A 14,770-nucleotide genomic window follows, 5' to 3' on the forward strand; every position below is an offset into this window, starting at 1 on the left:
TACACTGGACGCACACATTCAAACATCTAACACACAGGCAAATTTTCAATCGCCCACGGACACGATGACACCGACATAACAGTGGGATTGGAAGTTATTAACCTAACCCCCTATCATTTGAGAAAGAGACACTGGAGGTCCTCAAATTTGGATTGAGCTTCTGCCCCTCTGCTAATATCGACAAATACGAAACAATAAAAGGTGTTTATCTGTTTTCGCGTAATTTAACATACAAATTTTTATTTGACAAACAAGTTGTACAATCCAAACAAGTTAAAGCCATCTCGGAACAAGTGAAACACTTCTCTATGGGGGACTTACGAGTCCTACGAGACCTAATACTCCTATTGGAGGAAAACGAATCATCACAAGATTTAAACCAATCACAAGATATCACGGTGCCTACTTCACAGACACTGAAGATCAAAAAATTTAAACCTAAATCACAACGGTTTCCGGAACTAACCACCAATCCCCACATTTGGGCATTCCTTACAGGAACCATTAATGATATAAAACAAATAACTACCTCATCGACTCCAGGAAACCTTTCTCAATCTCAAAGACAAGCCAACCAAGTCCTTACAAAATGCCCTCCTCGTGACACTGGATGTGGAGTCTCTTTACTCCAGCATCCATCACGAGCAGGGCATCGGGATGGCTCGCATGTTCCTACGAGAGCAAGACCACTACAGCTGGGACTACTGTGAATTTATTTTGGAATTGTTGAAATTTGTACTGACTCGTAACTACTTTTGTTTCAAAGATTCCCACTTCCTCCAGGTACAGGGCGTGGCCATGGGCACCTGTTGTGCACAGGCCTACGCCAACCCTGTACCTGGGGGGGTGGGAACGTAACATTTTTTCTAATGAGGATTTAGCCATCTATACTGATCACGCCCTTATATGACGGCGCTATATAGATGATATCTTCTTGGTATGGGACAGGTACTCAAGATTTATTGGATAGCTTTATCCAAACTATCAATCATAACTCCATGAACCTTAAATTCACAGTCTCGTGCTCATCCATATCAGATAACCTTTCTAGACCTAACTATCTTTAAAGACAAAGAGAATTGTCTGAGGCCTCCACTCTGTTTAGAAAGGAAACCGCAGGAAATACCTTGGCTGCACGCGAAAAGCGCCCACCCCAGACCACTCATTAAAAGTATGTCCATACGCACAATACCTCAGGTACGTCGTAACTGTACACATATAGAGGAATTTAAACCCCAAGCGGAGGCGCGTTCGCGACAGATTGCTAGCAAGGGGTTATACCAAGACTATACTGCGCAGTGCGTACAACAAGGCCATACGCCAGCTGAGAAACTCTTTACTGTTTAAGCAAAAATCCATTACCACTAACCCTTTGGTGAGATTTATCACCAAATTCTCTGCAACAGCATCAACAGCTACGCGACATTCTCAGTAAACACTGGCCGATCCTCCAAGAGGACCCTACTATCAATAAATACATTGGCCCCTCCCCCAAATTACATTTAGACAAACAAGATCTTTGGTGACCAATTAACCTCGAGCCACTTTGTAACCACCCCCCAAGTATAAAACAATCGAAAGTAGGGATTTCACAATGTGGGCAAATGTTCCTTCTGCCCATGGGTGAAAGAAGGGAAAACCTTCCTATTACCAAATGGGGAAACATTTACCCCCAAATTTTATGCAGACTGTGATACAAAAGGAGTGGTGTACCTCATGGCTATGCCAATGTGGCGCGTTTTACGTAGGTAAAACCATTAGACACCTACGTTGCAGAATTAAGGACCATGTCTATTATTCGGGTGGAGGGGAAAATGGTAACAGCAGTAAGCAGGCATCTAGACCTCTATCATAAATTCAATGTCTCCCTGATCTCATTTATTGTGCTGGCAGTGGTCCCAACAGATCCCAGGGGTGGAGACTGGGACAAAATAGTTTGTCAAAAAGAAACTATGTGGATAGAACGTCTATGTGCCACATTTCCCCCCCGGTATCAATGAGGCCCAAACTTATAAACCTTTTCTATAAATCTACTGTTCCACCTCTTTCCTAGCTTTCTGTCCAGATACTGTACCATAGAGTTTTGGTCCTCTTTGTTGTATAATCATAATTATCCAATAATCCAACGTTATCTACGAATATATGTATATATCTTATCTCTGTCTAAGTACTATATTGCTGAGCTTATGTTTTTTTTTTTTTTTTTTCATCATTTACTATCTAATAATTAATTGTTACTTATCAATGTATACATAGATCGTTTATTTATTATTTTTTCGCTGCTTGGTTTCCCTACCCCGATTGTTGTTATAATAATTCAGTCGCCTCCTAAAAAACCTTGATTATATTTTTAATCCAATATGTTTTTGTTACCAGACCAATACATATACTTTGATGCTGCTTCTAGACCCTGGGATGTGCTCCCTGCGTTGTCCAAGGATGCTTTCTACATTGTGCGGCCGCCCAGCGCCACACCTTTGATTCAAAGGTGACTGGCGCATTATGGTGTTCCTGGCTGCCGGGTCAGCCGAGATGCAGCTGCTCTTTCTCCCCTCCTCGCGCCGGCATTAGTCAGGCTGACGCTGGGGACTGGGACATGCGCAGTGCGCCTCTGGGTGTCCTTGGTTGCTAGGACACCACGACGCGACTGCCTCCTCTCTCTCCGAGGCGCCGTCAGCTGTTTTGCCGGCGCCGAAGATTGAGGCATGCGCAGTATGCGTCTGTGGCCGGCCTGAATGACGTCACATCGGCTCGCCGATTGGTGACTACAGGCGGGGCGGATGTACAAGAGACGCTTGCAGCGTCTCTCTCGGAATAATCCACACTGCCAGTCGCTCTCTACGAGGCGGCTGTGTGGCTCCACGCTGCCAATCACTACTGCTCACTATCCTTGATCTGAATACAAGGTAAGCCTTGATCTACAACTGTACAACTACACATTGGTTTTACAGATTAGCATATACTCTTACACTCACTGTTTATTGTTTTTCTATGGGCTTACCTTTATGACAGTTTTACCAGGAGTGGGGATCAGGAACAGCTTGTTCTAAACAGCAAGTCTTATATGAATATCAGCGAATTTCGGTGCAAGCCATTGTTAACTCCTGATTGACACCAGATCTTCTCCCCCCCCCCCCCCCTTTTTTTCAATCAAACCAAAATTTACGATGTCAGCCAATTACTGAGAGCTGCAACATATGTGGTTAAGAGTTTTCTGTCACTATCAAACACAGTTATAAAGCCCTTGAGGGTAAGTGTATTGTACTTCAAATGTGATTACTATTATAAACACACAATACTAGGGAGTACTCTGATATTACATGTAAACATTTATTTGTACCTTTTAAATATAATATAATATATTCCATAATAATATCCTCATAAGTAGTGTATCCCCTATACACGTAACTAATTAATTCTACATCTTAACGGAATGTGATTAATCACATACACTTTTCTTCCCCTCGCTCCTTTCCTCTTGGTTTTCCCCCCCTCCCATATCATGTTTTCCCCTCCTCCTTTTCCCTTTTTTCCAAAATCACTACATATAGGTATATATCGTTTACACTATTGGTAGATTTAATTCGCTAATACCTACTATATATACTTTTAAGTGATATCCTATGTAGGAACATACCCCCTTCCCCTCTTTTCCTTTTTCCCCCCTCCTTTTTTCCTTTCCACCCCCACTTGATCATTCAGTAGTCTTAGCTGTATTTGAGCTAAATATATCCATCAAATATTATTTTTCTACCATGTTACATACGTCCCCACAATGTTTGATTATCGCTGGGTTGCCGTGGGTTGGGTACATCCCTTTGGGCCTTTACGGGCAGATTCTATCTATTACACAATCATACCTTAAACTTAATTAGAAGTGATTATAACATATTATGATGAATTATTTATTGTAAATATATTGTTCATTACAGCATTTAGTTCTGTGCTCTTGAAGAAGCGCATGTGGCGCGCAACATGTCGAGCCAATACAGAATTTGATTGTTACCAACCAGCATAGCTTACGGTTCAACGCAATGTAACTATATTGAACAGAGTTCTCAATTCTAAATACTGCTCTAATTGTGTATTATAACCATCCCGCTATGTATGGAGTGTATAACTTGTAAAACTGTGTGATCATGAACTGAATTCTACTTGTTCTCCCCTTTTATTCTTTATTTTAAATATTTTCTAATAAATCAGAATTTTTAACTATAAAATTAGTAATTATTGTGCCTATAAAGTCTCAAGCCCCAATTTGCTAATTTCCTCTAATCTAATACGATAAGACGTGGCACCCGCAACCTAAACCGTATCCGCATGACCACTATGCGCAGATACGCTTAGAAACGTAATTGATCCCCTTTCTGGCACGCTTGCTGGGAAGGTCCTGTTTGAATGTCAAGCGGCCAGAAAACTTTATCAGGGACTCATCAACGCAGATAACTTGATGGGGAGTAAACAAGTCTGCAAAACGTTGGTTGAAGTGATTTACAAGGGGCCGAATTTTGTAGAGCCGATCGTATCCAGGGTCTCCACGAGGACGACAGAGTTCATCGTTGTTGAAGTGCATGAACCGCAAAATCTGCTCGTATCGTGCCCTGGTCATGAAGGCAGAGAACAAGTGCATATGGTGAATTGGGTCAGTGGACCAATATGATTGCAACTCACTCTTTTTAGTTATGCCCACGTTGAGGGAAAGGCCCAGAAAGATCTTAAATTCAGAAACCGTAATTGGTTTCCAATCTCTGGCATGGGAGGACTAGGGAATAGTGGCGATGTGTTGACCAGCATACAAATTGCTTTGGGAGATCTTTGGTGAAAAACAGCGAATAAAAATCAAGTGACGTAAAATCAACTGTTTCCACCTGAATGCCGGGTTGGCCAGTGAATGGGGGAAGTACGGGTGCTGCAGAAGTGGTGGGTTCCCAATTAGGATTGGGGAATGCAGCAGGAATGGCACTATCGGCACGACGGGCCTGTGTTCGTCTTCTTCTTGGTGGCAGCGGGACACTACTTGTGCTTGCCACCTCACCAGCTTGAACTGCACTTATGGGACTCGCCACGTCACCAAGTGTTATTGCAGTGCTGGATGTACGACCAGGGTGTACTAGGCCGCTGGTGCTTGCCAGTTCACCAGAAGGAATGGCGGCGCTAGTACAGCTCTGCTCCATACGAGGGACCTGCGATTCTTGCACCTCAACAACAGCAGAAGAAGATTGGGGTCTGGTACGCCTGACCTTGGCAGGGACCACAACTCCGTCGTCAGAGCTATCTGTCATGGACAAGAACATATTTGGGGGGCACACCCTACAATGCGTTTAAATTCAAGATGGTGCTACTATAAGACCTACAAACAGTACAAAATATTTTACAACGCACACATACAAGAATGACATTTCCTGCAAGGCTAGTTAAAAACACCTGAACATATTAAAAAAATACAGGGGTTTGGTCACACTATATGGTCATATAGTGCTAAACCCACTTACTGCGACAAAGTACCCCGAATTAGTGAGGCCTATTCAAAAAATAAGTGGGTTTGGTCACACTATATGGTCATATAGTGCTAAGCCCACTTACTGCGACAAAGTACCCCGAATTAATAGGTATTCAAAAAATATGGGGGTTTGGTCACACTATATGGTCATATAGTGCTAAGCCCACTAACTGCGACAAAGTACCCTGAATTAGTGGGGATTCAAAAAATACGGGGGTTTGGTCACACTATATGGTCATATAGTGCTAAGCCCACTTACTGCGACAAAGTACTCCGAACGTTTTTGGGAACCCTAAACAGCTGGGGACGCTAGTATAGATCTGATCAGATCAGATATTGATCTGTTCAGATACTATACCACTAAGGGAGGTGTATGGTGCGTGCGTGGGTGTTAGCGCTACTGGCACTAACCTGACGTTGCATGGGGCGACGCAGACCCTATCTGACCCTAAAACTTAACTTATATCACCGCCGGGCGATCAGGGGGTTAAACCTTTATTAGGTAATAAACGGCGGGTATCCTGAAACTATAAAAAATAAACTAACTAACCAGCGTCACCCGTAACAGTTATACGGTGATCACTGGTGAAAGGGTTAACTAGGGGGCAATCAGGGGGTTAAAACCTTTATTAGGTAGTATATGGGGGTCCCTGTCGCTATGAAATACTGATGGCGAACCTATATACTTACCTCCCTAACTAGCGTCACCTGTGACACTAATACAGCGATCAGAAAAACAATTGCTTAGTGACACTGGCGACCGGGGGTGATCAAGGGGTTAACCTTTATTGGGGGGGTTAGGGGGGTATCCTAGACCTAAAGGGGGCTAACCTTAACTGCCCTACCACTTATAACTGTCACAAACTGACACCAATGCAATAATCAGAAAAAAAAAAAAAATGCTATTTTTGTCACTGTGACAGGGAGTACAGGGGGGTGATCAGGGGGTGATGGGGGGTGAAATGTGTGCCTAGAGTGTTCTACTGTTAGTGTAGTGTTTGGTGCACTTGATGTCTTCTCTCCTCAGCGCCGGAACGGAAAAGACCGAATCGAGGAGAGATGACATCACTTCCTCTGCCGCTGTTTACATTTTAGAGGCAGAGGAGGAATGTCATTGGCTGGGAGTGATCACGAGGGGGTGGCCACGAATGGATGACCTCCCCCTCACCTCTGATCGCTCGGGGAAAGATGCCGACCGCCTCGGGCATAAGTTACTTTGCCTGCCCGTGCCATTCTGCGTATATCTTCGTGAGGCGGTCGGCAAGTGGTTAAAAAAGCACATAAATCACCAGAAATATGCTTGGCTCAGGTGTGGATGCAGGCTTTATTCCTTCCATGCCATTATAATGGAGCTCATTGGCTAAAACTAAATATTAAAGTTCTGCTTTAAAGCGTTGGCCTTGTTTCTCAGGATCCCCACTAAGAAGATATGACTAAAAGTTCTATTTCAGTTGCTAATATTTTTATCATTAATATTGTTACATGCCAAAAGTCTGATTCGCTGATTAGGATATCATAGAACTGTTCAGTAAAAACATTTATTTGTAACGTATGTTTGCTGCTTAATGGGAACATCACCAATACATTTGTAGGTATCTAATTTATTTTGCATTTTGCAGTTAAAGTGGTTGTAAACTTCAGACATGAAAAATGAACAAAACATATCCCTCTATAGTGTCTACTTGTCTCAATAAAAAGCACAAGTGTCACTTCTGTCTGCTGCCTCTTTCATGTACTATCAGCATGAGTGAGTTCCGACAAGTTTTCCTGAAACCAAGAAAAAAAAGGTGACATGGGAGGGCCCTCCAGCCTCAGCTCTGTTCCTGTGTACTGCATGAAGGGTCCTGTGTCACTTCCCTACAATCAGCTCTGAGCTCTCCTCAATGAGCTCTGCAGTGTGTGATTTCAGCTCTCCGCCCCCTTTTTTTATGACAGCTCAGATACGTTTGACAAATTCTGCACTTCGAACAAATGTAGTGAAGAAAAGACTGCAGAAAAACAGGTACATCTTTTGTAGAAGGATTTTTTTTAACATCTGTGTATCACCTGAGACCAATCACTTCACTGGGTATATAACTTTTAAGTTTGTCATTGAGCATATAGTGAGTGGGCTATCCCTATTTTTCTTTCTTTTGGTTAAATTAGTTCTAGATTCTTGCATACCAATTTAGTCTTGGATTTTTATTTTATGATTAAATCACCTCTGTAACTCCCCATTAGATATCTTCAGGCAGCTTTTACAGTGATTAGTGATTTGTTTTAAATGTTAAGGAACAGCTAATAAATGTCTGCTATGTTGGATGGTTAGTTCCTGAGAGCTTTATAACAAAAACCTAAGTTGATCTCTAAAAATACTCCATACACTCTATGGATTTCTTTAGACTGAAATATAAGTTACATGGAGAAAAAAATATTTTAAGATTACAGTATATCAGAACTGTTAAAACTACACTGTGGTATTGATTTACTAAAACTATAGAAATCTGCTGCAGCTCTGCAAAGAAACCAATCAGCTTCCAAGTTTTTTTTGTCAAAGCTTAATTGAACAAGCTGGAGTCAGAAGCTAATTGGCTACCATGCACTGTTGTACCAGATTTTGCACTCTCCAGTTTTAGTAAATCAGCCCCTATACGTTATCTGAACTTGTATGGGGCATTTACTGTAAGGAGCATTTTCAAACACAACTGAGGAGTGCATTGGATTTTCTGTGATCAGCAAGTTGAAAAGCAGCTCCAAGGTTTTGTGTAGTTTCGGAGCTACTCAAGCTTTTTCCAATGATTCAAGTGGAATGACTTCCTGAAAGGGTAGCTCCACTTTGTTGGGGGAAAAAATAGCAAATAAAGAAAAAATAATATAGCGTGTACAATTGCGATACAAGTCATATTGTAATTGAATGTTATTAAAAATTACCTTTCCTTTTCAATCTGCAGCTCTGTAATTTTCTATAAATGCAAATCAAAATGGCTACATTGAGTTTTTCTGTACACAGAATGTGTACTGACCACTCCCCAGAAACATCATTTCCTGCTTGTGTGATTGGCTCACCAATTTTCCAAGAAGTCTGCCTAGGATACAAGTCAGATTTCAGGCATCCCCTGTCATTATTTTTGGTGAGATATTTCCAGCAGCTTTCCTCATTATAGCCCTGTAGCTGCCACAGCTGATTGATAATTATGAAACCACTCCCATTAGTCCCACTCGGCCCAGAGGCACAGACAAACACACAGGGATTTCTTCAGAATAACAAAAGGTAGGAATCTGCAACAAAGGTTGTTATAATACTGCAATGTATGTACATAGATCACATAGCGGGGAATGTTTTTTTTCTCAACAAAAGTGAAGTTATTCTTTAAAGCAGTTCCCAAGCACATCTCGGTGTCCAAAGAGGGGAAGCCACCATCATCAATTGCAAATGCCCATCTTAACCCTCCAGAAACCGTAACACTGTTACAACACACCTTTTGCATGTATACAACCATTTTTGTTGGCTGTAGTCCTTAGAATTTACTATAAGAGTTGTATCTTTGAAAAGTAATTTATTTGTTATGCATTTTTCTTCCAGATAAAAAGTACGGTATCATTGTTATTGATCCTCCGTGGGAGAATAAGTCTGTCAAGAGGAGTAAAAGGTAGTTACTCTGAATGTGTAAATTTATTTTTATGTTCATGACCCAACAGTTGACATTGTCCACATAAATGTTCTCTCCACCTAAGAAAAGTAAATCGGCTTAACTATATTTCTACTTGGAAGTTCAGTTTGCTTCCCTTATTTTTGTGACAGAATACTGACTGGTGTTATGCAAACTTCCTGGAACTAAATGTCTTTCAGTTCAAAAGTTATTCACAGCATATGTTAACTTATACTGTATCCATCTACAAGTGTTTGATGTTGTCATGCAGACTTTTACATTATGTAACAATTAGTGAGTAATAATTTATATCAACAATAATCAAAAGAGGTCTTTAAAGTGATTGTAAAGTCAATTTTTTAAATTAAAATAATCAACATGTTTATACTTACCTGCTCTGTGTAAAGGAATTACACAGAGCGGCCCCGAACCTCCTCTTCTGGGGTCCACCCCAGTGCTCTGGGCTTCTCCTCTTCTGTGTCTGTCCCATAGCAATTCACTGCTATGGGGGCATACGTCCGGACTTGCTCCCAACCCAGACTGTGTATGTTCATAGACACACACAGTGCATCTCGGCACCGCTCACTGGACTGACAGCGGTAGGAGTCAGTGGCATGGCTCCTGCTGCCCTCAGCAAAGCCTCTGAGACCAGGAAGAGAGGGAAATAAGACCTGCAGCTGGGCACAAGTACAGGAGTCGAGTAAATGTTGGGGGGGGGGCGGGGCAGACAGTGGAATGTTCTTTACCATACTTCAGAGAATGCGATTAGGCAAAAACCTATAGACTTTAGAACCACTTTATTTGATATAACATTTGAAGTTTAAAGCTGAAAATGGATTGATATGATGATTTTATATATATATATATATATATATATATATATATATATATATTTATTTATTTTTTTTTTTTTTCATTTATTAAATGTTTTTATATGGTGGTGACATTTTTTATAGTGCTTTACATATATTGTACCTTCACATAATGGATATTTTCTTGATCATATTAAAATTTTGCCAGGCTGCAGAAATGTTCAACATATGATTTTGGGCCAAATTTTATTTTAGATTTATGTATTCTTTACATTTCTTTATGTATATACTGTATTATTTTGTGCATACAGTGTTCTATGTACAGTGGAGAAAATAATTATTTGATCCCCTGCAGATTTTTTAAATTTGACCACTTATAAAGAAATGAGGGGTCTATAATTTTTTATCATAGGTGTATTTTAAATGATAGAGACAGAATATCGATCAAAAATCCTGAAAAAACACATGATACAAATGTTATAAATTGAGTTGTAGTTCAGTGAGTAAAATAAGTATTTTATCCTCTACCAACAAACAATAATTCTGGCTCCCACAGGCTGGTTACAGTATGTGCTCATGTGGTACACAATTTAGTCCTTTAAATTTCAGAAGATGCTCCTAGCAACAACTCGTTATGTGTATAAAATACACCTATCCATAGAATCTTTTTGTCAGAAACCATGAATCAGACTGAGACAGAAGTACAGTTAACTCACACTTGTTTAATGATAATAAAAAAAATGTAAACATAGTAAACGTAGTCAAAAAGAGTTCAGGAACCGGAACGGATAGTCAGAGAAGCGAAAACATCAAGGAGCCAGAGATGAGCATAGTAGAACAGCAAGCAGGATCTGGAGCCAGAAAGAATGTCAGCCAAGCAACTCTTTAACAGGAACACAGGAGAGCGTCTCTAGAGTTGTGATGATCTGACCAAGGCGAAGACAGAGATCATCTGGACTGAACAGCTTAAGTAGGCAGGACTGACGAGCAGGATATCATCAACAGGTGAGTCACTGTGGAGAGATAGGAGCTGGCAATTAGCCGACAGCTGAGCTGCCAGCTATGAGAAGGAAGGGCTGAGCCCAGCCCTGACACTTTCGTCCATTCAAACCTCACGATCATGGGTAACACCAAGCAGCTATCAAAGAAAATCAGGGACAAGATTGTAGACCTGTACAAGGCTGGAATGGGCTACAAAACCATCAGCAAGAAGCCTGGTGAGAAGGAGACAACTGTTGGAGAAATTATCTGCAAATGAAAGAAATACAAAATAACCATCAATCGCCTCGGTCTGGAGCTCCATGCAAGATTTCGCCTCATGGGGTAAGGATGATCATGAGAAAAGTGAGGGATCAGCCTAGAACTACAGGAGAGGAGCTTGTGAATGATCTCAAGGCAGTAGGGAGCACAGTCACCAAACAAACCATTGGTAACACAGTACACCACCATGGATTGAAATCCTGCAGCGCCTTCAAGGTCCCCCTCCTCAAGAAGGCACATGTATGGGCCTGTCTGAAGTTTGCCAATGAGCATCTAAATTATTTAGAGAAGGATTGGAAGAAAGTACCGTGGTCAGATGAGACAAAAAGTGAGCTCTTTGGCATTAACTCGACTCACTGTGTTTGGAGGAAGAAATGCTGACTATGACTATGGCCGACTTTGCCGCATTGAGGGGCCAATGGACGGGACCATGTATTGTAAAATCTTGGATGAGAACCTTCTCTCCTCAGCCAGAACACTGAAGATGGGTTGCAGATGGGTTTTTCAGCATGACAATGACCCAAAACATACCGCCAAGACAACAAAGGAGTGGCTCAAGAAGAAGCACATTAAGGTCATGGAGTGGCCTAGCCAGTCTCCAGACTTTAATCCTATAGAAAATTTATGGAGGGAGTTGAAACTTCGAGTTGCCAAACGACAGCCAAGAAACCTTAAGGATTTAGAGAAGATCTGTAAAGAAGAGTAGACCAAGATCCCTCCTAAGATGTGTGCAAACCCTGTAACCAATCACAAGAAACATCTTATCTCTGTGCTTACCAACAAGGGTTTCTCCACCAAGTACTAAGCCATGTTTTGCTTGGGGATCAAATATTTATTTTACTCAAATTTACTGAACCGCAACTCAATTTACAACATTTGTATCTTGTTTTTTATGGATTTTTGGTTGATATTCTGTCTCTATTATTTAAAATCTATCTATGATAACAATTTATAGACCTTTAATTTCTTTGTAAGTGGTCAAGCTTATAAAATCTTCAGGAGATCAAATAATTAATTTCCTCACTGTATACAAGCTGATATATTTATATTCCCCTGAACTGGCCTAAAACATTCCTGAGGTTACAACAGTGTTAAAGTGTAAGCATTTGCGTTAACCTTCAACTTGATTTGTGCAGCTTATTAGATACCAAGCTAAGGGTTTACACAAGGCCTCAAATTGTTCCAGAGTTAAAAATGAGCCACAACCCTTTCAGGGTTAAGGTGGTTATAAACCTTAGACATCATTCATGAACAAAGCACATCCCACTATAGTGTGTACCTGAATCCAAAGCAGAGTGCCTGGTTTCTCTCTGATCTCTCTGCTATCTGCATAACTCACTCTTAAAGGAGAAGTATGGGAATGCAAAAATAGGTAGTACATTCTACCCTCATACCTGCATTGCATTTCTTTCTTTCTTTCCTCAGCCCTTTAGTTTTTGTAGAATAGTCTTTTGAAGAGTCCAGAATCAGCCTCTAACGGTTCTTTTTCAGTTCAAAAGTTTGCAGGGGGTGAATACAGCTCCACAATCCAGCCCCTCCTTCACTCCCTCCCTCTGGAGGACATGTGGGTGTGTTTGGTGAAGAGGTGCACACCCAAGCTGCTATCTAGAACATGCACGTTCTTCACATGCCTCTGTTAACATGGCAGCATGTCCCCAGCTAAAACCCGGAAGCAGAGACAGCATGACACAAGTGAATTCTCCTAACCTTTCCCTGGCTGTTATCTGCAAGCTCTCCTCTGCAAGACTCCAACACCTCTCCCCTGGGCTTTTATGTTCCTGTGTCCTCCGAATTCCCCCCCTTCCCCTCACTCATTCAAAGACCGTATCAGCACCTCCTTCAGCCGATGGGGGGAGGGGGTAGAGTCACTGAACACTTCTTATGTCCAGCAGTGAACACAGGTAAGCTCTCTACACAGTCACTGTGTTATATTTTAGAAAGGGAGACATGGTAAGGAGCATACTAACCTGTGCCCTGTGTCTGTTCTCTGAAATGAACACAGTGCTATGTGTAGAGAGCATACCTGTGTACAGTACACAGGAGAGGGAGACTGACAACTCCCCCACATCTAAAGTGACCTGATATGTCCCCAGAGTCTCCTTTATTGTACATACAAATCATCCCTCTGTCACTGGTCCCATCCCCCCCACCATCCCTTTGACACTGATTCCATCCCGCCCACCACCATCCTTCTGCCATTGATCCCATCCCGCCCACCACCATCCCTCTGCCATTGATCCCATCCTGCCCACCACCATCCCTCTGCCATTGATCCCATCCCGCCCACCACCATCCCTCTGTCACTGATCCCATCCTGCCCACCACCATCCCTCTGCCATTGATCCCATCCCGCCCACCACCATCCCTCTGTCACTGATCCCATCCTCCACCACCATCCCTCTGCCACTAATGTCATCCCCATACCCCATCCCTTGTACTCCTATACAGTCCCTTCATCCCCATCCCCTGTACTCCTATACAGTCCTGTCTTCCCCATCCCCTGTACTCCTATACAGTCCTGTCTTCCCCATCCCCTGTACTCCTATACAGTCCCGTCATCCACATCCCCTGTACTCCTATACAGTCCCATCATCTCCTGTACTCCTATACATTCCCATCATCCCCATACCCTGTACTCCTATACAGTCCCATCATCCCCTGTACTCCTATACAGTCCCGTCATCCCCATCCCGTGTACTCCTGTACAGCCCCGTCATCCCCATCCCCTGTACTCCTATACAGTCCCGTCATCCCCATCCCCTGTACTATAAAATCCTGTCATCCCCATCCCCTGTATTCCTATACAGTAGAGCTGCACAGTTAATCGCTATCGCAATTTTTTTCCCCCTTGCGATCTTGACAAAAAGTATATCCCGATTCTTTCTATGCAGAGAATTCTCTCTGCTCTGCTGAAGCCGACAGGCATCAAAAGCAAGTAAAAAAAAAAACTGTCAGTCTGCCAAGTATTGCAACATTTTTTTGCAGTGGAACTAAGTATAAACATTGTAACGATTTGTCAAAGGAATACACTTTGGTGTATAAATGAGGTAAGTTTAACCACTTAAACACTAAACCTATTTCTGACATTTGTTGGTTTCAAGTTGAGAAAATAAAATGGTGGTTGTTGCAATATTTTGTCACACTGCGAGCGAGAATTGTGATCTTTATTCTAAACAAAAAAATCGTGATTCTCATTTTGACCAGAATCGTGCAGCTCTACTATACAGTCCCATCATCCCCATTCCCTGTATTCCTATACAGTCCCATCATCCCCATCCGCTCTACTCCTAGCAGTGTAAAACCAGCATATGTACATGGAAGGCTCCATGACCTCAATCACATAGAACAATCTGAATAGCCAATAAAATGATGAAACCACAATATTAGCTCTAATTGTTTTACAGTAAATGCAGGCAATGCTGACAAAAGCCAGTGTTGTATTTTACTTTAAAAATGTATTCTTTGCTAATGCAGGAAAGCAGGAAAGTAGCAGGAAAGTAGAATATAATACACTGTACTATCCCTGCCTTCTACACTCACTAATGCCTGCTGCTTTCCTGAATGTGTGC

At 41.9% G+C, this 14,770-nt stretch overlaps 1 protein-coding gene across 2 annotated transcripts in view; it reads left to right on the top strand.

Annotated features, from left to right (window-relative positions):
- Positions 1 to 14,770, top strand: part of METTL4 (methyltransferase 4, N6-adenosine) — a 405,343-nt gene that overhangs the window by 127,336 nt on the left and 263,237 nt on the right. For both annotated transcript variants that reach the window (XM_073631432.1, XM_073631431.1), the window contains one exon: positions 9,063 to 9,129. In XM_073631432.1, coding sequence (XP_073487533.1) covers positions 9,063 to 9,129 — 67 coding nt within the window. The remainder of the gene's footprint in view (positions 1 to 9,062; positions 9,130 to 14,770) is intronic.

This window comes from Aquarana catesbeiana, linkage group LG05, assembly GCF_042186555.1.
Source record: "Aquarana catesbeiana isolate 2022-GZ linkage group LG05, ASM4218655v1, whole genome shotgun sequence".
Lineage (NCBI taxonomy): Eukaryota > Metazoa > Chordata > Amphibia > Anura > Ranidae > Aquarana > Aquarana catesbeiana.